Source organism: Erpetoichthys calabaricus, chromosome 12, assembly GCF_900747795.2.
Source record: "Erpetoichthys calabaricus chromosome 12, fErpCal1.3, whole genome shotgun sequence".
Lineage (NCBI taxonomy): Eukaryota > Metazoa > Chordata > Cladistia > Polypteriformes > Polypteridae > Erpetoichthys > Erpetoichthys calabaricus.
In genome coordinates, this window is record NC_041405.2 from 22,390,528 (window position 1) to 22,415,848 (window position 25,321).

At 39.4% G+C, this 25,321-nt stretch overlaps 1 protein-coding gene across 2 annotated transcripts in view; it reads left to right on the forward strand.

Annotated features, from left to right (window-relative positions):
- The window catches only part of sgsm3 (small G protein signaling modulator 3), a 73,629-nt gene that overhangs the window by 12,140 nt on the left and 36,168 nt on the right, over positions 1 to 25,321 (forward strand). For both annotated transcript variants that reach the window (XM_028815226.2, XM_028815225.2), the window contains exons 2-11: positions 13,163 to 13,242; positions 13,403 to 13,488; positions 13,595 to 13,658; positions 16,474 to 16,682; positions 16,805 to 16,912; positions 19,698 to 19,841; positions 20,719 to 20,914; positions 22,328 to 22,473; positions 24,326 to 24,562; positions 24,745 to 24,927. In XM_028815226.2, the coding sequence (XP_028671059.1) occupies positions 13,236 to 13,242; positions 13,403 to 13,488; positions 13,595 to 13,658; positions 16,474 to 16,682; positions 16,805 to 16,912; positions 19,698 to 19,841; positions 20,719 to 20,914; positions 22,328 to 22,473; positions 24,326 to 24,562; positions 24,745 to 24,927 (1,380 nt within the window). In that variant the 5' untranslated portion in view covers positions 13,163 to 13,235. The remainder of the gene's footprint in view (positions 1 to 13,162; positions 13,243 to 13,402; positions 13,489 to 13,594; positions 13,659 to 16,473; positions 16,683 to 16,804; positions 16,913 to 19,697; positions 19,842 to 20,718; positions 20,915 to 22,327; positions 22,474 to 24,325; positions 24,563 to 24,744; positions 24,928 to 25,321) is intronic.

A 25,321-nucleotide genomic window follows, 5' to 3' on the forward strand; every position in this document is an offset into this window, starting at 1 on the left:
GCACTGTGTTACTTTTTCTTTACTTTTACTTTTGTATGAAAAACTGCACATTTGACTGGCAAGCATTTATTTAAATCCTAATTCTGTACATGAAACTTCATGAAATTGACTAGAAACACAGCCAAACCTGATCATTTTCTTGTGTTTTATAAATACATTTAGCCCATTATGTGCTGTGAAGTAAACCATATTGATCCCCTTTTTTTAGATCCTTGACCAGAGCCTCTCATCATTCGCAGTGTGAACACTGGTCGCTGTGTCACCTGATCCCACTGTTTCAACATATCCAAAGCAAATAGCTGGATGAAAACTAAACTGACATTTTTTATAGGTTTCTGTTACAGGATTGCATGCAGCACACACATTTGTGCTTGGCTGTACAATTGAGCCCTGTAAAGGAGTGTCATACCGGTACGTACGCTTCATGCCTGACACCAAGTGCTGCTGCATTAATACGAGGGACATTCAAAACGTTTCCACACTTTTATATTTTTGTTGTAAACGGTGAAGGCGGGAGGAGTAGTAATTGGGCATGAAAATGTTGGTACGACACTGGGGAAAATTGCATCACAAATGAAGGTATGTAGAAAAGGAATATAATTTGTTTTTGAAATTCTTAATAGAGTTAAAAAAAACAAAACAAATATGGAACGTTTTTGATCGTCCCTAGTAATAACAGGTATTTTTATGTAAATAAAATTAAATATCACATGGGTTACTTATTCTTTAAAAAGTAATCCGACTACTTAACATATGTTACTTTTAACATGTTACCTCGACACTGCTCCTGAGACTGGGCTGTGGAGTTTAGCCCTGTATGTTCAGCTCATCAATATAAATTTATCAATTTCTGAAATACTGAGATTATTTCAGCCAGGAGAGATAATAATGTGTTTGTCTGAGCATTTACCTCAGGGAATTATTTTTGTGGGTATGACAACGCGCTGTCCGCTCATGCTCTCAATCTCTATTCCAACTCTGCCTGCTGAAACCATGTGTGAAGCTAAGCAGGTGAAGAGAGCGTAATGGACACGCATGCCGACTACACATTCCTTAAGTGAAGCCCGGTTAATGTGGAATGTGGAAAAATGTACGGATTAAATAGGTTCTCATAAACCTTAAATTCCGGTTATTGGTCTCTAAGGCATTTGAGAAACTAGGTATCAGTGAATAACCAGGTAATTAAAGTGCAAGTAAACACCCTGACTGTATGTACTCCTTACAGTATTTATCCTTTTTATGGAAAAGCTCTCGTATGACTTATTCTTTCTGTCCCATTTTAAAACAAGTTGTTTGTAGCAGTAAATATTTGTGGCGTGCTGAACAAAGGAGTACCCATCAGCTTAAGTTTCCTGTTTTTGCTTCCTGGGTTGACGGAGAGCTTTGATGGAGACTTCCTCATGTGCCGCTTTGAATTCTAGTGGAGAGATGTGAATAGGTCGGCTTATAAACATAAAACATGTCAAAAAGCTTATTGAGCTAGTTCAGGGCACTGATGGGTGTTTTTTTTTTTTTTCATCTGATGCCAGTGTGAAAGTGGAAGTTCCTGACATAACAAAGCCCTTTTTAAAATGGAAACATGTTAATTATCCTCTAAAGTGCAAGTTGATGGAACTTGGGTTGTATTTGTTGTATGATCAAGCAGAGTAGCGGTAGACAATGTACTTAGGGCAGTCTGAGGCTGAAGGGGATAGCAGAATGTAACTTCTGAAACTTCCAGAATAAGCGGAGTAGTGATTAAGTAAAAGAGCTGAGGGTCCATAAGTCCTATTTTACTGTGCTGTTAGTGCTGTCCTTTATTTCATAAGTGTCTAATTTGGTGAAAAAGCTCATTTGGAGAACTAAAAGGGTAGCATATCCTATTTTTAATTCAATTCAGGGTTAGCTTTGAGCACAAGGCAGGACACCAGATCTGGGCAGGGTGTCACCCAATTGTAGATAATTGTAGTTGTAGATAATTGTAGATAATAATGAGACCAGTGGAGATCTATGATTTGATTTATGACGAGTAATGTCCTAGTTGTAAACATCCATCCTTCCATTTGACATCTGCTAAGCCAAAATATTTGGGCCTGAGCTATTCCTGGTAGCACCAGACAGTAGTTTTAAGCACTGCATTTCAAAAATGCTTAAAAGTGCGTACAATTACTCAATGAAATTATCTCTACAGTTATTTTCTTAAGGCCTTGCCACACTTGATTATTTTTCGGTCATTGCCTTCATTTACATAATCTTGGCGAGTCAGTCTGTTGGTGGCGAGCACCCGTGAGGTAAGTCACGCTATGTGACATACCCAGTGACGTACTCATTCCATAGGGGTGGGCTCTGTGTGCATGAGAGCTGACAACCAATTAACGCTCATCCAAAACTACAGCAAATATAATGAAGTGATGAGGATAAAGGAATGTGGGTGTTTTGGGTAGAGGAGAAGCTTGTCTGTCCGATGTTTCGTTTTTTACGTACCTCAATAAAATGGAAAATAGAAAAACACAAAGGGCAAAGGTTGCAGCTGAACTTGCCATAACTGTTACCCCTTTGTACAGCACCAGTTCTGTCAGGCAGCAAACTGTTACCTGTTAGAAAAAGAGATGAGCAAGACTGTTTTGGAAAGTTGGTAAGCAGTTGCTAAAATGGACATGCCCGACATGTTTAGTTGTATAAATTGGCATGGGCTGATGATGAGCTCAGCAACTGTAGTTGACAAGTCATCCCCAACGACTAGAAGTCGTGTAATGTTGCATCAGCTTTAATCTGCTTAATTCAATTTTAGGGCCAAAAGCAGACAGGCCGCTGATATCGGCATTAGATGCTGGGCAGGATGTACTCCTGGACAGGTGCCTTGTCAATGGGCACATTCATGTACATAACCACCCTTACCCACACTGGGCCAATTTTAAAGTCTTCATTAACTTAACATGCACTTCTTTATTGGTATAAACTGCAATGCTTTAAGAACAGTCCACATAAGACATGAAGAGTACATACAAGTGCAACGCAGGCAGTGACCTGCGTGAGATTCTAACCCAGGCTGTTGGCTGTGTGTGGCAGCAGTGCTAATTGCTGCACCAATCTGCCCTTGTGACCCTCTTTAAGAATTAAAATATTTTCTCTAAATATAGAAACAAGTGTGTTTTTTTTTTTTTTTTTCTTTGCTTGACTCACAGCTTTTATAAGGTAACATTTTGTTCACATTTCTTTGCTAATGGATTATAAGGGCAAGGACATTGCTTGTTGATGGACACAAAGAGGTAATTTAGCACAGAACTGCTACAAAGAAACACTGATTTAAAGTGATTTTTTTTCCTAGTGCATACAAATGAGTGAAACATGAAAGGCTATATTGATTTACCAGTGAAAAATAGATACAGTATATAAAGTATAAATCTACAACTTGCGCTGAAATGTCTTTGTGGAACAGTTATTGTTGCCATTATAATTGTGTCGATGCACATTTAATAAAAACTGACATTTTTCATGTTGTCTTTTTTGGCATTATCAGAAGAAGACAGTCAGAATCTGTTTTTTAGCTGCCATCAAACAGAATGCTAAGTGAGAATTGATTACCTAAGCAATGACTAAGCGTTACTTTTTTAAGCAGGTACAGTAAAAAGTATTGCCAGTAACTCCTTGTCCTCGTGATGATTCAGAGGTTCATTGGAAAACTTAAGACGGGCCTGTACATGTGCCTTCTTGAGCTGGGGGACCTTGGGAGTATTGCAAGATTTCAATTCATTATGGTGTAGTGTGTTACCAGTGGTGTTCTTGGTGACTGTGGTGGTCCCAACTGCCTTCAGATCATTAATAAGCTCCTTCCGTGGTTTTGGGCTGACCCCTCACCTTTCTCATGATCATTCTCACCACATGAGGCAAGATCCTGCATGGAGCTCCAGACCGAGGGCGACTGATGGTCATTTTATATTTCTTCCATTTTCAAATAACAGCACCAACAGTTGTCACCTTCTCACCAAGCTTCTTGCTGATGGTCTTGTAGCCCATTCCAGCCTTGCACAGGTGTATAATCTTGTCCCTGAAGTCTATCTATCTAGCCTACTATACTAAAATTAATATCTATCTATCTTGCCTACTATATTAAAATTATATATCTATCTTGCCTACTATACTAAAATGATTGATCTGTCTATCTTGCCTACTATACTAAAATGATCAATCTATCTACAGTATCTATCTTGCCTACTATATTAAAATTAATTATCTATCTATCCTATCTATCTAAACTGCATCAGTAGATAAAGTTGATAACAATCATCATGTCACATTTACCTTTTGTAGTCCATCGTATAGTTTATGTAAACACACATGCAAATTTTACATGTGGAAAAAGTAATTACACCATTACATTTATCATTAATCCTTCAAATACCTACAATTAGGCACCAGATCGGGTTAATGATTAAGCATCATTGGATAGGATCTGGTATGGACCTGTCTTATTTAAACCTCAGACATTTAGTTTGGTTTGCTCTTTGTTGTTGAAGTGTGTTATAACCATGCCTAAATAGGAGGAGCTCTCTGAGGCCTTCATAAATAAGATTACAAATCCCTTCCCAGACCCATAGGTATATTTAAAGATTCTCCCAGCAACTGAAAATTAACCATTCTGTGATCTGAAAGATTTGCCATTTAATCACGGGACTTGCAGGTAGCTCTTGCCACTGTCCATGTCGAAGGACATGAGTCTACCATTAGAAAGAGGCAGCACAAAATAGATCTGCATGGGTGATGTGCCAGAAGGAAAACATTTTGGCAAAAAGGAACATCTGGGTAAGGCACATAGGCAAAGACCAGAACTTCTGGAAATATGTACTCTGGATGGTCAAGGGAAAGAAAGTAATCTGGCCACAGTACCAGAAGACAGGTTTGTCAAAAACAGCATTTGACCTGATGAACCCAATACCAACTGTTTTGCAGGTGATGGAAATGTTTATGACTGCTTTCTTGCTTCAAGCCCTGGGCAGCTCGCTATCATAGAAACCACTAGAAATTCTTTGTTGTAGCAGATGGTGCTTGAGGATAATGTGAGACCATCTGTCAGAAGATTAAAGCACAACCAAATCTGGACCTTGCACCGTGGCAATGATTCGACATAGACCAATAGATCCACCAAGGAATGGCTGAAATGAAATAAATGGGGGAGCTCTGGAATGGCAAAATCCTGAATTCAATCAGGGTGATATATGGGCTGAACAAGCAAGAAAACTCTCAAACATTGCAGAGCTGAAGTAATTCTTCCTAGAGGAGTGAGAAAAACTTCCTCCTGGTCGATGTCGGAGACTGTTAGACAGTTATAGAAAATTGCTACATGAGGGGGCACTGGCAGCTATTATAGCCAAAGGCGGACTTGTTTTTTCTACAAACTTAAGATTTTTTATTGAATAAATTCTTGCAAAGACAAATTTTAATTTTATTTAAAATTATGTCACCTTTTGTTTAAAGATACTTTTTAAATGGAGAGCAAATCTTGATGTGCCAACAATACTGTATGTTAAAAGAAAAAGCATTTCATGGGGTATACTGTACTTGCTCAAACACATCTAAAAACTGATAACTCCCTGTCCTATGGACGCTTTCCAAAACAATAAAATGTGTAACAACCTTACTGTAATAATGTGAATTGCATTAAATGCAAGTTACACAGGTATCCTCTCAAAACTAAACAAACAAGTTTGAGAAAATCTGGCTGTCTGATCATTTCTAGTCTCCTCCTTGTTGTCACGCTGGATTTGCGTTATTAAAGGATATGGGCACTGTTTTTGTAGTCCAGCTTAGGTGATTGGTTGCATCGCATCTATTTTCTTGTTAGTTAAAAATCCATCAATTACACTATAGAAATTGTGATCAGGCCTATCCTAGCAACTACAGGTCAGTAAGCTTAATGTATATTGAAGGTAAATGAATGACAGTAGTTGTTTAAGGAATGGTTAAGTAAAACCTTTCAAAAACTGGTGTGTTAGTGAACAGTCAACTTGAGTTTAGACTGAGGAGACTGTGCTTCAACAACACTGGACAAGAGATTTTACTTACTGAACACTTTTGGGTGTATCTTCTGGATTTTGGCTCACTGATCACAAAAATTGCCTTTCAATTTTCCTATCACGTACTGTTTTATTGCAGTTGCCTATTTTTATGATTTCCTTCCATTTCTACATCTTGAACATCTGTGGTGATCTAAAAGTAGTGGCACTGCTACTAGTAATGCAGCTCAGATATACCAAGTGCTATGAATGGGACAGCCATGCTAAACATCTAGGCTTCTCCTTGAATATGTGGTTCTAATGCAGAAAAGTGTGGAACTCTTGTTGACCCAACAATGATATTTTTGAGTTCTCTTCGTATAAATCTTAGACTGATGCAAAATTATGTGAAAGTGATGAACAAGCAAGGTAAAGTATTTGATATTTGAGGTGGATGATCCCACAAATAACCGATGCTAAGAATAAGGAAAGTACGTTTGTTGGTCTGCTAGTGTGGCTGGAGGAAATCCCATGGAAGGCATTCAAGGATGTTAAGTGTAAGAGCCATTTTCCTAGTTATATAAGATTCATAAATATTTTACTAGATGAGAAAGCAAAATCTATGGGAGGTTCGTATAACCCCCATAAGTAGAATTGTATTGGTATATTCTTGCCATTTCTAACAGCTCTGACCAAGGTTATTATAGTTAACGAAAACTAAAATCAAAACTGAAACTATTATTAAAAAAACATTTTTGTAAACTGAAATAAAGTAATTAACAAAACCGATATGAAAAACTAAAACTAAACGTAACTATTAAAGAAGCTGGAAAGACTAACTGAAATAAAATAATTAACTAAAATATTTTTAGTTTTCGTTTTTGAATGAACATTCTTGCCGTTAGTCTTTAACCCTTGTAAGTTTTAACTCTTAAACAGAAAGTCATCCACCACGAGCCGCCCGCATATATTCATCCAGTGAACGGCGGCTGGTGACGGAGGGCGGCTGTTCACACAGCATTTGCGGTGACAGAGCAAGCTGAGTGCAGGTGCATAAAGCGTGAGAAATACAAAGCGATTTGCGTGCTTCCTTTCTTTGCGCTTGTTGTATATCAAGATGTAATTCAAACGGCTGAAATCAGAATGTGCTTGTCAACAAAACATTTACCATATGCAGAGAAAAATCACGAGTGAGTAACGTTTCAGTTTATTTCTCAGGTGTCTGCTTTTTGTTGACAGCAATTCACCTGCCACTTCACACTGGAGAAATCGTTTTTACTTTCTAATATTATTATAGAGTCTTAGAGAAAGTATAGTAATCATGAAAAAATTCAATCAAGATATTTTGATGAATCTTGACGTTATAGACTAACCAGTGTCCAACAATATTGTTCTTTGGAATCGTGTGTGTGTGTGTGTGTGTGTGTGTGTATATAAACACAATAACTCAAAAACGCAACTAGATAGATGGATGAAATTCAGCATGTGGTTGTTACGCCACAATTATAGATCTGTATTAACTTTTGGGCCAAATTCATCACCCGGAAGTGGTACTTTACCTTAACATATACTCGATTTTTTTTTTATTTATACAGCTGCAGAGTCCGATTTGTTCAACTTTACTTGTATAATAATTGTTCTATATATTATTAATTTGATTTGTTGTTGATGGTTCCTTAATGTACATAATATAAAAATATAATCATTGTCTTGTGGTTTACTCCTCAAATGTCCATCCCCATATCTGAGTATACAAGAAAATCGAGGGGAGAGCACTCCCGGTTTTTGATAGTTGAAATATCATATTCTTTTTGTTCTTAACATCAGCCTTATCATACATATTGCATACCAGGGATTTTTCCTGCCTTGCATCCAAACCTGCTGAGGTAGACTCCAGATTTCCTGCAATCCTACTCTGGATAAACAGGTTTAGATAATGTATATGTTGTTCTTAATCTCAGACTCTCTGAGATCTCTGTTGTTTTATGTCTGTCTGTACTCCTATTACCTGCTCCTGCTCTGCTCCTTATTGGTTTACTGTCCTTTATGGTGGTCTATTCAAGTCTCACTGCCCCTAACCTTGACACTACATGCTTGTTGTTCTTTGTTTCCCTCAATACAGCTAGGTGGGGTCTGCAAACTCATTCAAGTCTAAGATCCCTGTTCTTCCTAAGCCCCTGTGATTTTCATCAGAAAATAATTTTAAAATGATAAAATTGTGTAAAATTGTTCATATTCAGTGTCTAGTTTTGTTTATGCTTGTTTTTATCAGACAAAAACAAAACAAGATAGTAAACCAGGCAGTGTAGTAAGCTTCCACTAACATTAAACTCATATCCAAATCTGTTAAGTGTACAGTTCTGTCTGATTGTGACACAAAACTAACTCCGTAGGCGCTCCATGCCATAATTACTAAAACTAAAACTGAAACTAATATATATAAAAATAAAATAGAAATGTCTTTGTGAAATAAAAACTAAAACTAAAAATACACAATGAAGGAAAACTAAAACTAAACTGAATTTCCAAGTAAGGTCAGAAAAAATATAGAAATAAAAACTAATATGAAAAGGCAAAACTATAATAACCTTGGCTCTGACTAAACATTATCTTCAGTTAGTGACCAGCCTTGCCATGTGTAAGGTGTAGCGGGCACAAGGTTTTAAACTGTGCCTGTGCCTACGGGCCTATGGACCTTTTGAGTGTGTGAAGTAACTCTAAAAAATTTTTAAAAAAGCTTATTTAAGTACTGTGCCGTACGTTTAGTGCATACAGAAGAAGAAGCAGCTAAGAAAGATTCTTAACTTCTTATATACTTAAAGATTAAGTTTTGAAGAAGAAATTAAGAACTTTTAAGTACAGAAATAACTAAAGTTTCTCAAGAAAAGCTAAGTTTAGAGAAGATGCATTTTTCCTTTTTTTGCCTTTTATTCTATGTGTGTAACAACTTTTTTCTTTATTCTTGTGTGGATTATTTGCTTTTAACTTTCACTAAATATTTTTAAAACAAACATTTGGACTGAGAGATTTCTTTCGGCATGCATTTTACCTGTGCTTGATCTCACCTTATACTTCAGCTGCTTGAAGTTTGCGATTCATAGACATCACCAGGTGCTGAGGAGCTTCTCTGGTGATGCTCTGCCAAGCCTACAATGCAACCATCTTCAGCTCCTGCTTGTTTGAGGGTCTTATCCCCTTACATTTTGCCTTCAGTATATGGAAGGCCTGCTCAGTTGGATTTAAATTGGTTGACTGGCTTGGCCATTCAAGAATTTTCCATAGCATTATATTTGGATAATTTACCTTGTTGTAGGATGAAGCGCTGTCCAGTGAGTTTGGAGACATTTACTTGAACCTGAACAGATGTTTCTATATACCTCAATTTATTATGCAGCTGCCGTCAGCAGTTCCATCAGAAGTGTGCCAGTACCTGTGGCAGCCATACATGTTCAAGCCATAACACCCCCAGCACCGTGTTTAACAGATGAGGTGGTCTGCTTTAGATCTTGGACAGTTCCTTTTGGTCTCCTCACTTTGCTCCTGTCATCACTCTGATCATGTTCATCTTTGTCTTGTCTGTACACAAGACGTTTTTCCAGAATTCTGCAGGCTTTTTTTTTGTACTTTACAAACTGTAGTGTGGCCATCCTGTTTTTGTGGCTAACTAATGGTTAGCATCTTGCAACGTGGCCTCTGTATTTCTGAGTCTTTTGTGGATAGATGTTTCTGACACATCCACATCTTCCTCCTGAAGGCTGTTTGTGATCTGTGGGACAGGCATTTGGGGCATTTTCTTAACCAGAGTGAGGATTCTTCTGCCATCAGCAGTGGCCTACCAGTTCCTTTGTGATTACTGAGCTCACTAGTGCGTTCTTTCTCTTTGATATTCCAGACAGTTGATTTAGGTCTTCCTAAGGTTTTAATGATGTCTCTGATGGTTTTATTCTTGTTTTTAAGCCTCATGATGGCTTCTTTAACTTTCACTGGCACGGCTCTTGTTTTCATGGTTAATAATGGCAAGTAGTCTATAAGTAGAAGCAAGCCAAAGTATTTTATGCCTGCACTAATGAAGCAATGAAACGCATCTGAGTAATTTGATTTTGATTTGACTTTTTTGATTAGATACACTGTTTTAATCCCTGAGGGGAAATTGTCTTTTCGCGTGACCTTTTTGGGAGTCAAAGCACGGGGTCAGCCATTGTACAGCACCCCTGGAGCAATTTTCTGCCCAGCAGAGGTGAATCCCTTCTGGCTCTATCAGGATTTGAATGGGCAGCCTTCCAGATACCAGTGCAGTTCCTTAGCCTCAGAGCCATCACACTTGTGTTGCCAACTATTCCACCCATGATGGTGCCCTGAAATGGGAGGACTTTGTATAAAAAGTGTTGTGATTTCTACATGGTGTGACCGAAATGCCTGCAAATATCGTGAAATTTAGTCTGCATTGTGCACTTTAATCACAATGTTGAGTTGCAGAGTGGTGGCTCTGAGGCTAGGGATCTGCACTGGCAATCGGAAGGTTGCCGGTTCGAATCCCGTAAATGCCAATAGGGACTCTGCTCTGTTGGGCCCTTGAGCATGGCCCTTAACCTGCAATTGCTGAGCGCTTTGAGTAGTGAGAAAAGCGCTATATAAATGCAAAGAATTATTATTATTGTTAATGTCTGAATTGTATGATTTGTAATTTTAAACCATGGAGATGAGGGGTAAATAAAGCAAAAATGTGTCTTTGTCCCAAACATTCAGGAGAGCACTGTATATCCTACTAAGTAAGGGTCTTAATGAACAAGCACATCAATCACCAGAACTGACGTAACCTCAATTTATTAATTATTAACTCTTTAACTAATTTTTAAATCATGTATGTGTGTTATAGGCTGATTGGTGGTACGACTACAGTATGCATAGATGTGAGTAAGTGTGGCCTGTAGTTCCCCTTCCTAAATTGGGATAGGTTTTCTGAAAACACATTTTTATATTCTCTATCGTAACAAAACTTGGCTAATGGTTTGTGTGATTGTAAGATGAATTACTCCAACACCAAACTTACATGCAAGTTTCTAGTGTGTTCTTCCTTTAAGTAGCTTACTCTTCAGTATGCTGCTGTCATTGAGAGCAAGTCCTTGATGCCACTCAGAAGGGGTCTGTCTACTAGGTGCTGTAGCTATTTGCGCATGTTGAACGTTTCCTGGATGTGATCCGGAATGTGCTGGGGTGGGGTGTCCCGCCCCATCGGTTTGCTTAAGTTGTTTGCTCATCTTTTGTGTTGCATTCTACTCTTGTTCATTTAATCCTGTCCAGCATGGAGAAGGGCCTTAAGGTCTCAAGTATATACTGTATGTTCTTCCCACTAGTAGTCAGCAGTGGTTTTAAAAAAAAAATTGCAACGAACAGTTCATGCCTATTATTTATTTGTACTTTGGCCCGTGTTATCATCTTCCATATGTTAATCTCACATTCTCTGCTTATTATTTCTACAGTAGAGTATTACATGAAATGCCCCACCTAACTCTTTGCTCGCTTACCTTATTTCCTCACCCTAATGTGTCAGACTGACGCCCACACAGGGGTGCTGGTACATTTTGCTTGTATCGTGAGTGATCACAGTGGTGGTACATGTAGACGTGCCCCTCCCATTTGTCTCTGCATGCTGAACAGGTGTGTCCAAGCTAATGTTTCACACCCGCAGGTCGGTGCCTATCTAGGAACTGCCTTCCCCTCTGTAGTTGTAGCTCACACCCTCTTTTGAACTCTGGTATTTGGTACTCGTGTTTTAGAGGTGTGTCTGTTCAACATAAACTGAGCACACAGGTAACTTCAGGGCAGTGTGTGCACTAGCTGCTGGGCACATTCGGCGAATTTTTCTTCTTCATCACAGGCTGGGAGAGTGACTCACTGTACAGAACAGGCCTCTGGGAGTTTCCATGGCAACACCAAGAGACAGGAAAAGCCTGTCCACCTGCTCTGCTGAGCCCGGCGATGCTGACGTGTGTCGCCAGACTCCTCTGCTTGTATGAGACGTCATCATACTTCCTTGAGCAAGGCCGGGAGCTTCTGTGCTACATGCAGCAGGTCTGCTATCTCTCAGTGCCCAGAACGTGCTAGGGCCCACATGTGTCCATGTGCGCTTCAGATGAACTGGGCCTGCCAAGCTACTCGAACCACGTTGGGAGACGCAGAAGTGAGTGTCTTGGGTCTAGGTCTCGTATACACTGGATTGAGTTTTGTAGACTGGCGTCCGTCCATTTATTTTTAATGAAGTTTTTCAGTTACAGCACCTGTCTGTCAGCAGCACTACATGTTAAGGATGCACCTCTAAACATCATATTAAGTTATTCAGACCTGTGGGCCTGTTAATGTATAATTGATGAGGGTTTTTAGAAAATGTCAGGCCAGTAAGTGCATGTAGTATTGTATTGTACTATATAATGTATAAATGTAAACCAGGGGTGTCGAACTCCAGGCCTGGAGGGCCGCAGTGGCTACAGGTTTTCATTCTAACCCTTTTCCTAATCACTGACCAGTTTTCACTGCTCATTAACTCCTTTTCCCTTCATTTTAATAGCCCTGTTTATAAGGAATCAGTCCTCTGAATTGATTCCTTTCTTCATTAAATGAGAGCCAAACAGAAATTAGATGTGAAACAAGCCGACAGATGAGCAGCTAAATTGGGATTTCAAACTCCACCCAATTTTCACTCCAACCAGTCTCCTAATGAAAAGCTGATTCTTGCCGTTAATTAAACCTGTTATTTAATTCCACAGCTTGTTGCTGCTCTCATTCTGCCACGGCAGACATTTCTAAAACTGTTGATTTTCTGTTTTTTTCTAAGAACATCGTCAAAATGTTTTGGTGACCTGAGAGATCAACCTTACTGAGACCTTCACCTTTCGTTATTTTCAGATATTATGTGCTGGGCACAGGTGAGCTGGTCACCTGTTTGCTCGTTTCGTGTCTCATTATTGTTTGGCTCCTAATTAAGGAAATAGAGACAACTAAGGGGTCTGAGTGAAGTTAATTAAAACTAAGGTAAAAGAAGTTAATTAGCAAAAACAGGTCACAAATGAAGGATAGAATAAAAAGCTGCAGCCACTGCGGCCCTCCAGGACTGGAGTTCAACACCTGTGATGTAAACCAAGTGCAGTCACATTCTTAAATTTTTTTTTTTTTTTTTTTAATTTTTATTTCAGAAGCTTTCCTTTCACTCCTTTCTAAACAACTGACTGGAGTCTGCCTGCTGCACACCAGACTGAGGACTGCACAATGTCAGGTACACTGTTAACAACATTGGGATGTCATTAGGCTCGCAACCTTTGAAACAGTTAAGATGGCATCTTTTTCAGAAAGCTGTTTTGGGGTCACAGCTTCTGTAAAAGAGTGGCACACCATAATAATGAGGCCAAGGACCTTGAACATGTTTCTTTTCACAGGAAGCTACACTCCAAGGCCCGGGGGGCCCTTCTCTGCCCTGACACCCAGCATGTGGCCACAAGATATACTTGCCAGATACTGCCAGGTGAGTGTATTCTTCTCTTCAGATTTGACTTCTGAAAATCATACGTAACTTAAACTTGCAGAAAGGTTCATTTCCTTCCTATATTATTTTTTTTTGTATATAATAGAAGGAAGAATCTGATGAGCCTGAAATCCAGTATGATGAGTTTGGATTCAGAATTGACCAAGAAGGTAACTTGAAGTTATTTTACAGCTGTCGGCTTTCTAGAAGAATATCATGCCCATGATGAATAAATGATTGATTGAGTGAATGTAGGATTTTGGTTTTACTGTCATATATGATGTGGATTTTTAAAGTAAAGGATTCACATGGGTGCAAATAGGGTTTTTTTTTGAGCAAAAATTAAACTGTATTTCTTTCTTGAGCTTATTATTATTCAGGGACCAGTGGCTATCCGGGCAGCATCTGTCACATCACAGTGTTGCTCACACACTCAAACCTGTATTCTGATGGTTAGGTGAATAATACTTTTTTTGTTCTATGGGGTAAATTTAACATTTTTCAGAAGCTCAAGATATACTACAACAATAACAGCTCTACTCGAATATACACAAGAATTACAAAAAAGGAGAAAACATCTGACTTGGCTAAAGATGAGAGAGCAGAACAATTTGAACTAAACATATTTAAACCACCACAAAGCCTAAATGTCTACTGATGTTAATCAGTGCATTAAGAGGTGTCATTTTTCATATTAAGTTATTTGTCGGCTCTTGCTGTTTCCAGCAGCATCTATAACACTGTTGTGTGACTGAAGAGAAACCAGCGTACTCCAAAAAAGGGTGTGGGCACCAACCGGGATACCCCGTTTAATAAAAGAAACAGAAAAGACTGCTGTATTCCCCAAATCAAGAACAGAAAGAGATGCATGGTTTGCCTTAATGGTAGAGGCTGACTGGGAGCTCTGTTCTCTGTAAGCATCTGGTTAACTCATTGAGGGCTGAATATTTTCTCCAAAAACAGTTTCTGAAAAGCAATGGTTTCACACAGAAATCAACATAAAACATCTGTTGCTGCATGCTGTGGCTGCCATTTTGCCAAGAATATGCATCAGGCTTGCTGCCAGGCTACGTGGCTGAGTTCAAGTCACAGTGCGTTGCAATCTGGTTTCTACCTGCTATCATTAAGTGGCAGTCCTCCCTTGCGAACATTGTCAGTAACACGATTAGCTGGGGACCAATCAGCTGAAGCTGGAACCTCACATTCGTTTTCAATCACTAGTATCAAAATCTGAGTCCAACAAGTCATAGTCTAGTTCAGAGATAACAGGCAAAACATCTTCCACGCTTTCCGCATTCACTTTGATCTCTCGCCAAATGTCAGTGCCATTTTTGCCGTTGTTTGCGCCTTGCTACTCACACGAGTGCAGGAAATCTCGGTCAGACCAATGAATCTAACTTTCCTTCTAGCAACGAGCTTCCAACTAAAACCGAGCAGTTGGTTTTGTCAAAGCTTACAGTTGATTACCATCTAGATGATCCCTTTTGACAAAAGTCGACATCAGCCCTGAAAGAGTTAATGTTTGACACCGCCTTCTGAGAATGGCTCCTTTTTGTACTGATGGAACTGGAAGGGGCGGAACCTTCTTGGAATTTCGAGGTGAGGCTAATTATCCTCCTTGGGCAGTGGCTCGTTGCTGGAGGAATAGGAGAAGATACTGTTGGAGTCAGTCCTTCACATCTCGTTGCAGGGTGGAACTGCTTACCTTGCCTGATCCTGGAAGATGATTCCCAGACACCCATGCATGGCCCATATCATTAACAGCCTTCTTGAACAGAGGAATGTTGGCGTAATTGCAAGTGTTGATGCATCACCCAGCTCTGCAAACTGATAAAATTTGAGGTTTTGCACAGTCTTGGTTAAATAGTGAGAGAGAGGCTGGGATAAAACTAAGAACATTGGATCTCAAAATTACATTATGTAATTAATGTTTGAAATACTGGGCTGTTTTTTTGTGGCAGGGAAAGAATTAGTAACAAATATTCCCAAGATAGTTAAAAAAATATATATTGAGACAAGGATGTTGATGAAGATCACTGTTAGATGTTGGGCTTCTTTAATTGCAGTTTTTGAGAGAGGCCAAGCGAAGCTCATTATCAAGCCTTGTTCTGGCCGGTCAACAAGAGGATTCACTCTGGCGTTGCTTCAGTACGTTCATTTGCTCATTTAAGAGGACTGTAGAATTACATGTAGGAAGTTTAAAATTGGTATCCAAGAGATTATTTATATGTTAGGATATTCAAAAAGGTTCCACGAAGCCTAACCATCAATCATAAAGCTGTGTGAAAAGGAGTGTGTTTGGATTTGTTTTCCTGCCACAGGGCTTGAGTTAAAATCTTGTTGTCTTGGATCATCGCAGACAGTGAAGCATGGTTTCATCACTTTTGAACTGGAGGTTATAAGACAGTCAGTGGAATGGCGTTATTGACCTTTCCCGAAGAAAATGTTTCAGGATACACTTTCAGCAGGGAAAGTCATGGTTCCGGGTTTTTTGGGGATGTAGAAAGGGAGCTTTTGGTAGACATTAAGCCTTGTTGTCAAACAGTGAACTTACATCTGAAAATTCGAACTCTGTAGAAGAGTGAGAGCTCACAAAAATGTTACAGAAATCAAACTGCAACACAGCCACACAAGTTATAATAATTATTAGCAATATTAACAGAAATCGATTGAAAAAGTTCCTTTCAATGGTACTTGACAGTAATAAATTTGATGGTAAATAATGCATCCATCTGTTTTCTAGAACACCTTATTTTAATTAAGGATCATCGGGACAGTTCAGATGGATACTACAAAACAGACTCTGCTGAATGGGGTGCCAGGTCGTTGCTGGACTATGATAAATAAGTCTGTCTTTGTATGTTTTTGTATTGTGTCTATCAGAATAGCTGCTGTTACAGAGTAGGGTTCATAAGGAACTCCGCATACTGTACATTAAGGTAACTTGAATAGAACAATGGATTTCTTTATTGTTTTGCTTTACAGATGAGGCTGAACCCAATCACAGTAAGCTCCTGGGAGAGCCATTAACAGAAGATCCCCAACTTCGGCTAAGATGGCAGGCCCATCTGGAATTTACTCACAACCACGATGTTGGTGACTTGACCTGGGACAAGATCGACGTGACTCTGCCTCGCTCTGAAAAGCTGCGCAACTTGGTGCTGTCTGGGGTGCCGCACAGTATGCGACCTCAGGTGAGAGTCAGTTGGGTGAGGGAAGGTAGAAGGTTTTTGTGTACATCCTCCAAACTGAATAGTCCTTCCAGTTTTATAGTCATGGTTTGTTTATTTCCTCCTCGTTCTTATTTGGTCCCTAGTTATGGATGCGGTTGTCTGGTGCTTTGCAGAAGAAACGGAGCTCTGAGATGCCTTACAGGGAAATTGTTAAAAACAGCTCCAATGATGAAACCCCCTCAGCTAAACAGGTAAAAAGAATTTTGTTGTGATACCGAGCAAGTTTGATCGGCATGCTTATGCATAGTGTACTGTATGTCAAACACTGAGTCAGTGGGCTAAAAATACCAATCCTAATCAGCCTTTTCAAAATGTACAATATGTATTTTATCAATGTGGCTGCCTTTCAGCAGATAACAGTACAGTCTGGTGACGTGCAATAAAAGCCACAGATTGTTTGTCTCAGTCTGTCTCGCTTCAAGCTTGAACACTTTGTTGAAACTTAACACTGCAACAAATTAGTAGCAGGAATGAAACACTTAGTGGCGTAATTAAGAAAAAAAAAATTAGTCTCCTGCCAAAGAGTTTTTTATCCTTTATAAGTTTCTGAATGTTCATGGATTTCAGATGATATACATTTTATTGTAAGATTTTATTTAGTTATTTTTATTAACTAGGAGGCACTGCCCCCTGCTCGTTTCGCTCACCCACTCCCGGGTTTGGTTTACCGGATATACAATTTAAAGAGATTGTTGTTTTCATCTTAAGCGTTACATATCCAGTATTTTCACTTTTACCGTAAAACTTTTGTAAAAAAATATTTGTCCTTTATCTCTTGCCCTGGACGTGGTTAATTCTCTGTCTTGCGGGAGGTATAACGCTGTGCGCGTTGTGAACAGGGGTGCTGAATACACGTTAAGGAAATGCGCTCGGATCATCTGCTGGCTTGCTGCTGCTGGCGAGCTGCGTGTTCTGCTTGTCGTTGTTTTAAGAGCTGGGAGCACATGAAGTGTGTCTGCCAAAAGCATTCCAACAACTGCTAGGTTAGATGTCCGTGAACTTGTTTTAAATTGTAAGTAGGGCGTGACGTGCAAAAGTCACAATTTCATGGGTTTTGCTTCCTAAGGTTGTAAAGTCTAGTCTCGCGTGTCGTCCACGTGTCTCTCCGAGATGATTCTGGTCTCAATTGCTTCGCTCAACCCCCCCGGATGCGATCTACGCTCCTGCCACTTCGCGTCTCTCCTGCTCCCGTTGTGAAGGGGGGAAGCTGAACACACGCTAAGGAGATGCGGACGGATCGGCTACTGCTGCCGAGGTGTGTGTTCTGCTTGTCACACTGCGTTTCGATCATTTAAAAGCCTGTACAGCAGTTGTCCTTCTGTCTCACTGGCTTGTCTCACGTGACGTCAAATTGTCTTCCGAGAAGATCACGTCTCGTCTCCTTGGTCTCCTGGCCAGGATTTTTTTTTTTATAATAGAGAGATTTGTTTGGGTAGCATTGAATGAATTTTTCCTATCTGTCCCATAGTCTATAAATGTAGCATTAAATTCCATATGGTATGTTTTGCTGATTGGTAAGGATTTCATTACCACAAGTAAATTATTAATAATCTATATAATACGCTACTAGTAATTACAACCTGAATTCTGCAAACCCTTATTTTTCTCAAACAGTAGATAATGGCGCATGTAGGAACAGAGAAATGTATAGAATAGCAGTAATGTATGTTTGAATTAAATTTTTAAACACTAAGCTAAGTAATTGTGCAGTTTTACACGTAAACTAATGAGGAACAATGCAGATAGAAATGGGGACAGTTTAGGTCTTTCAAGGGATTTTGGAATGTAGTGTAAATTATTGTGGTTGTCGTTTATTTAAATGTTTTATGAAGTCAATCTGCAAAAGGTTCAGTGTATATGGTTTTTTTTTTTTTTTTTTTTTTTTTTACATATACCATATATACACACATATAAGTCGGGTCTTGAAACCCGAAAAATCAATCATAAAATCAGACCCCGACTTATACGCCCGTTCAAAAATGTGACACTTAATTATTATTATTATTATTTTTTTACATCTTCTTGCCTCCTCCAATCTCGCATCAGTTTCTCAGACATATCAAATTTTGTTGCAGCAGCGTAGTTACCAATTTCTTTCGATATTTCAATGACATTTAATTTAAAACTAGCTTCATATTTTCTTCTGATTGAACGCTTCATCGTAGATGAGGGATGCTCTTACGATAAAGGTGTATGAGAGTGTGAGATACACAAAACAGTGCAAACGCTGCATTGGAATAGTTCGGGTGTTACTGTGTGGTCATGTAGGCACAATAGAGGTTAGGAGCACGTGCCGATAAAGCACATTACCGCACCCACATAGAAAAAAAAGGCTTTGTGCCCCGTTGTTACTCTCTCAGGTGGCCGTTAGCATATCATAATCTCTTGGACCAATAGTGTGAGTTTTCCACATTCGAATTATACAACCAATATTATAAAATACCAGAAATTATACTGTGAAATTAAGTCCTGACTTATCCGCGGGAGAACTTATCTGCAAGTATATACGGGATGTGTACTGTGTAGATCAATTTTTGATCTTTGATTTTTCAGGGCATAGTGTGTATCTCCTTTCTTCCTCCATTGCCCAACTTATTTGAAAGTTTGTATAGTGCTTAGAAAATCCATACAGGTTGCCTAACCAGTTCTAAAATGCACTTTGAAATTTGTACATGCATATCTAAATACACGCACCTCAACAAATAAAACTGAATTCTGTTCCTTATTCTGAGGAAACACTCCATTAGCATTCTGCATTTTGTCTCTGTTGCCCAATGTAATGTTACTAGTGTATTTTTTATTAGTATTTATCTCTGATTCAGATGTCTACCTGCAAGCATTTTTATGGGTGTGACATTTAAAGGCAACACATTTAAGCAGTGGCTCTCCTAGACTGCTGTGACATGCTGTTTTTGTAAATGACAAAAGGAGAATGCAGACCTGAGTTACAGCACTAACATCCATTCTTCTTTACAGATTGAGAAGGATCTGTTGCGGACCATGCCCACAAATGCCTGCTTTTCAAACATGAATAGTATTGGGGTGCCACGTCTTCGAAGAATATTAAGAGGCCTGGCCTGGCTATACCCTGACATTGGTTATTGTCAGGGCACTGGGATGGTGAGGATGCCTTTATGTAGATTTATTTTGTTTCCTACATGTGAAAAAATATCCAGCCTGAAAATTATTTCTCTTCATCTGCCTTATGTTTTGTTGTAATTGTATCACCAAATTATCTGCTTCATTGGCCATATTTTTCTAGCACTATCAGAACACTGTATGAACTTGTCATATAGAGTGTATGTATGCATGAATGCATGCTTGCTTGCTTGCTTGCTTAGGTCAGGTTGGTGGTATGTCCACCTTACAGCTCAAGTCCAATCTCTGTCGTGTGTGTATGTCAAATGCTTTTTCAGCACTTGTTTTTATTTTTCTAACAGCACTATAATTATTGTTCCCCATCATAAAGTTGTGCAGAATTGGTTGCTCACAATTCCTTTGAGTGTGAGCATGAATGGGCCGCTGAGTTAAAATGGCACCCTGCCCAGGGCTTGTTCCTGTTTTACACCTCATGCTGCCAATGTAGGCTCAGGCCTTCAGAAACTCTGCATTGCAATAAGTGGGTTTGACAGTGTTATGTCACCTGTGTGTGTGTGTGTGTGTGTGTGTGTGTGTGTGTGTGTGTAAATGTGTATGAACACAGAAATCACGTGGAAAAAGAGTGGATTCAGAAGGTACTCAGACACTATCTGCACACTTTATCGTGTTGCAGATTTAATTTTAAATGGGAAACTTTACAATTTTTGCCCTGACAAGGAAAAAGCACTAACGTTATACTTAAGTAATTGGCTTAATGAGTAGTTTTCTTGGTTACTTTACTAAACATTTTAAAAGGTTCTGCATAACAGTGAAATTAGTATAAGTAAAATTGAGACTTGTCCAGAGGATGTGTTATATAAAATGTCATCTTCCACACCATGGCGTCATTTACTTCTAGGTGGTTGCAAGTCTTCTACTCTTCATGGAAGAGGAGGACGCTTTCTGGATGATGAGTGCTTTAATCGAGGACCTTGTTCCTGCCTCATACTTCAGCACCACTTTGCTTGGAGTACAAACTGATCAAAGGGTCCTTCGTCAGCTCATTGTGCAGTACCTTCCTAGCCTGGATAAACTTCTACAGGAACATGATATTGGTAAGTAAAACAAGGGTCTTCAGTAAACTAGTAAAGACTGCAAAGAAATAGTCATTGTTATCATTATCCCATCGTGTTCATCAGCAATATTTTAATTCTGCTTTTCCTGATGAAACTGAGCTAGATGTCCAAGCCTCCCAAACTTCAGTTACTTTATCTGTCCCATCTTTGGGAATGAATAGACACTCCGAAAATAGTCAAGAGACACAGTCCTTCCAACTTGTTCTGGGTCTCTCACTCATATAAGTGCTGATCCATTGACGATTCTCTTGGTAAGTGTCAAGGATTTGAATTTAATGCGTGCAGCTACAGGGAGCCAATGTAGTGATCTGAAAAGGAGTGACATGTGCCCACCTTAGCTGTGTACATCAAATGTGGCACATATTTTGAATCCTCTCCTGCAGTTTGGTAGCACATGCTGGTACTCTTGCCAACAGATAGCTGCAGTAGTCCAGATGAAACAAAACCAAAGACCCGAGTAAAAGTTGGGTCTTACACGGTGTGATCTTGCAAGTGTTTATATAGATTGAATCTACAAGAACAAGAGACTTTATCTGTCCCATCTTTGGGAATGAATAGACACTCCAAAGATAGTCAAGAGACACAGTCCTTCCAGCTTGTTCTGGGTGTCTCACTCACACTTCTCACAGTGGCCCTTGTCAGATGGAGGCATCCATGGCACATCCTAACTGCATGCCCAAGCCACCTCAGGTGACTCCTCTCAATCTGGAGAAACAATAGTTCTACTGAGGTCCTCCTCTAATGACAAAATTTTCACACTGAACCTCATTTCAGCTGCTTGTACTTGCAATTATATTTTTTTCACTGCCACAAGCTTGTGAACCAGAGATAAGAATAGAGATGTAGAGTTATCAGTAAATGTACAGCTTTGTCCATGGTCTTCTAATCCGGTTCACCAACATGATCTGGTACAACATTTGTAAAACTGCTGCTGATGCACTAGTTTGTTGGTTGGTCTCCCCATCACCTCTACTCTCAGTCAGGAATTAGATACAAAGGAACTTAACTCCTCCACTTGAGTGCAGCTACTCATGCCTCATCTTTGAGACAGTTTTTTATTATTATTACTATTATTATATTTTTTTTTAATTCTCATCCTAACCACATTATTCTACTTGGACCATCCCAAAACACAGCCAAGATCTTGGTCTGAAGCCAAGGGGACAAAAAGACCACATCACCTACAAAAAGTAGACATGCAAGCCTTAGGCCGATTAAATAGCTAGCTACTATCGTACTTTGTGACCAAATCAATAAAATTGTATTCCTTTCCTGATCAAACAGTTTCAAGTTTCTCAAGAGCTGGTAAATTTAATGTTCACCAAAGCTTTTTCTCCAAATCTGTCATGACGTCCCATGTTTATTTTGCTTTCTTTCCTCTTCACGTTTCAGAATTGTCCCTAATCACACTCCACTGGTTCCTGACTGCCTTTGCCAGCGTTGTCCATATTAAACTTCTGCTACGCATCTGGGACTTGTTCTTTTACAACGGCTCCGTGGTTTTGTTTCAGATCACCTTGGGAATGCTGAAGATGAAGGTGCCCTCGATGTTTTCCAGTTTATCTTGGTAGAACAGATGTCCTGTTCAGTCTTGACTGTGTAGCAATTTACGTATGATAATTTGATGTCTTCATAATAAAGTCTCTCCTGATCTGAGACATGAACCCTTTTGAATGACAGGAACAGTATAGTGGGATCTTTATTTGATGATACTTTTGCTCATCATTAACTGAGATATATTTACTGCGTAATGGTACTCTGTTGTTTTTATGTAATATAAAATATAAGCTTATGATTGACTTTAGAGCTTGAAGGTGGCTGATAGATCCTATAAGAAAATTTTGTAACAAATGTGATAGGTACTGTACTAGAGATGTTTACATTTATTTGCTTAGCAGATGCTTTTATCCAAAGTGACTCACAAAAGAGGTCAACATAATCATTAAGCATTAGGGAATTGTTCAAGAATAGGTGTAATGGGACAAGGGTAAGCAAGTTACACCAACAACTAATATCAGAAATTAATTCAAATGAAAGTCTTCATACGCTTCTTAAACACTTTGAGGGAGTCAGAACTTTGAATAGAGGATGGAAGCTTATAAGAGGGACGTTCAAAAAGTTTCTGAACTTTTTTTTTTTACTCTGTTTTAATAAGAATTTCCAAAACAAATTACATCTCTTTTCTACATAGTCACCTTCCTTTGCGATGCAATTTTTCTAGTCACATGACCCTCTCAGACACAACCAATTACTGCTCCTCCTGCCTTCACCGTTTCCAACGAAAATGTAGAAGTGCAGAAACTTTTTGAACGTTCCTCGTACCACCAGCTAGAAGCTACACTTAAAAAGAGACTGGACTGAAATTTGGTGCCACACAGGGGGTGGCATCACAAGATACCATTCATTAGCAGACCTGAGTGTGCTAGAAGGAGCATAGGACCTCACCAGTATCTCCATATAAGTGCTGATCCATTGACAATTCTCTTGGTAAGTGTCAAGGATTTGAATTTAATGCATGCAGCTACAGGGAGCCAATGTAGTGATCTGAAAAGAAGGAGTGACATGTGCCCACCTTGGCTGTGTACATCAAATGTGGCACATATTTTGAATCCTTTCCTGCAGTTTGGTAGCACATGCTGGTACTCTTGCCAGCGGAAAGCTGCAGTAGTCCAGATGAAACAAATCCAAGACCCGAGTAAAAGTTATCTATACTCTGTCTTACACGGTGTGATCTTGCAAGTGTTTATATAGAGTGAATCTACAAGAACGAGAGACAGTTGCAACATGGTCAGTGAAGAAGAGCTGGTCATTGATCACGGCCCAAAGTTTGCATACTGATTTGGTGAGTGTTAGCGGTAGTGAGCGGAGGTGAACAGAGCTGAATAGATGTATGAACTGGGATAACGAGAAGGTCCGTCTTTGCTAGGTTGAGCTAGAGATTGTGATCCTTCATCCAGGTTGCAATATCAGTCATAGCTGTAAAGATTTGACCATGTGGTCATCTAGAAGGAAGTATTGATACAGCTGTGCATCATTTGTATAGAAATGATATGAGAAACCATGGGACTGGATGATGGGACCTAATGAGAAGGTATATAGAGAGAAGAGGAGAGGACTAGGTATTGATCCTTGGTTGTGGTTGGGTGGGGGAGGGATGGGGGGGAATCCCCATGGTTGCTTTGCAACCTTGACTTCTCTCCTAGCCAGGACACATGATAGAATCTGCCAAAGAGGACTCGAATCACCTGAGGGCAGTCCCAGTGGTGGCAAGGGGGATTTGATGGTTGACTGTGTTGAAGTTGGGAGATCTAGAAAAATTGAGGATAGATGACATGTTGGTAGCTCTGGCCAGCCATAATGTCCAAACAACAGATGTTGTTGTTTTTCTAGGAGGAGGAGTTGGTTCAATCGGAAAACTCTGCTTCTATTTTCAACACACTCTCAGACCTGCCTTGCCAGCTGGATGATCCTAATCAGCTGCTGGGAGAAGCAATGCGAGTAGCAGGATCTCTAAATGAGACGATTATAGAAACACAAAGGCGCAAACACCTTGCCTACATCATTGCTGAGCAGGCGCAATTGACCAATCATCAAACAGCTGGTAACCAAACTGCCAATCTATCTAAGGTGAGCCCCATCATAAATGGTTGGCTGAAATGTAATGTGCAATTGTTAATAATTACTTAAATTTTTATATTTTGAACATGTTCTTAGTACTATTTAGTAAAATGAAAGACAAAATAATCTGCATTACAATTTTTTGAGCATTTGAAGTACAATAAATACAGCTGACTGCCTTCATTTCTTAGATTGTGCGGAGACAGAGTCAGCGTCGAAGATCCACCATCAGTTCCCTGTTGTTTGGGGATGAAGACGCAGAGGCACTGAAGGCAAAGAACATTAAGCAAACTGAGCTGGTGGCGGACCTCCGGGAGAGCATTGTCCAGGTGGCCAAACATTTCCACTGCTTGGATCCTCGCAACTTTACACTGGTAAGAATTCCAGTTTTTTATTTTAAAATGAGGAAGGGAAATGGAAGTCTCTCTTATCTCATGTTATAAGCTTTTAAACATTTACTTCAAATTTGGGAAATTTTAAGTGTTACTTTCTTCTAGTTCAACATCTTGGTTTTAGTTAATTTATTTTCTTGTTAAGAATACTAAATAAAACAAATTTGGGAGGTCATGGGATATTAACTGTGTAATTTATTTCCATCCATCCATTATCCAACCCGCTATATCCTAACTACAGGGTCACGGGGGTCTGCTGGAGCCAATTCCAGCCAATACAGGGCGCAAGGCAGGAAACAAACCCTGGGCAGGGCGCCAGCCCACCTCAGGTGTAATTTATTTCTGTTGTTTAATTTGATTTGTTGATTCTATTCAC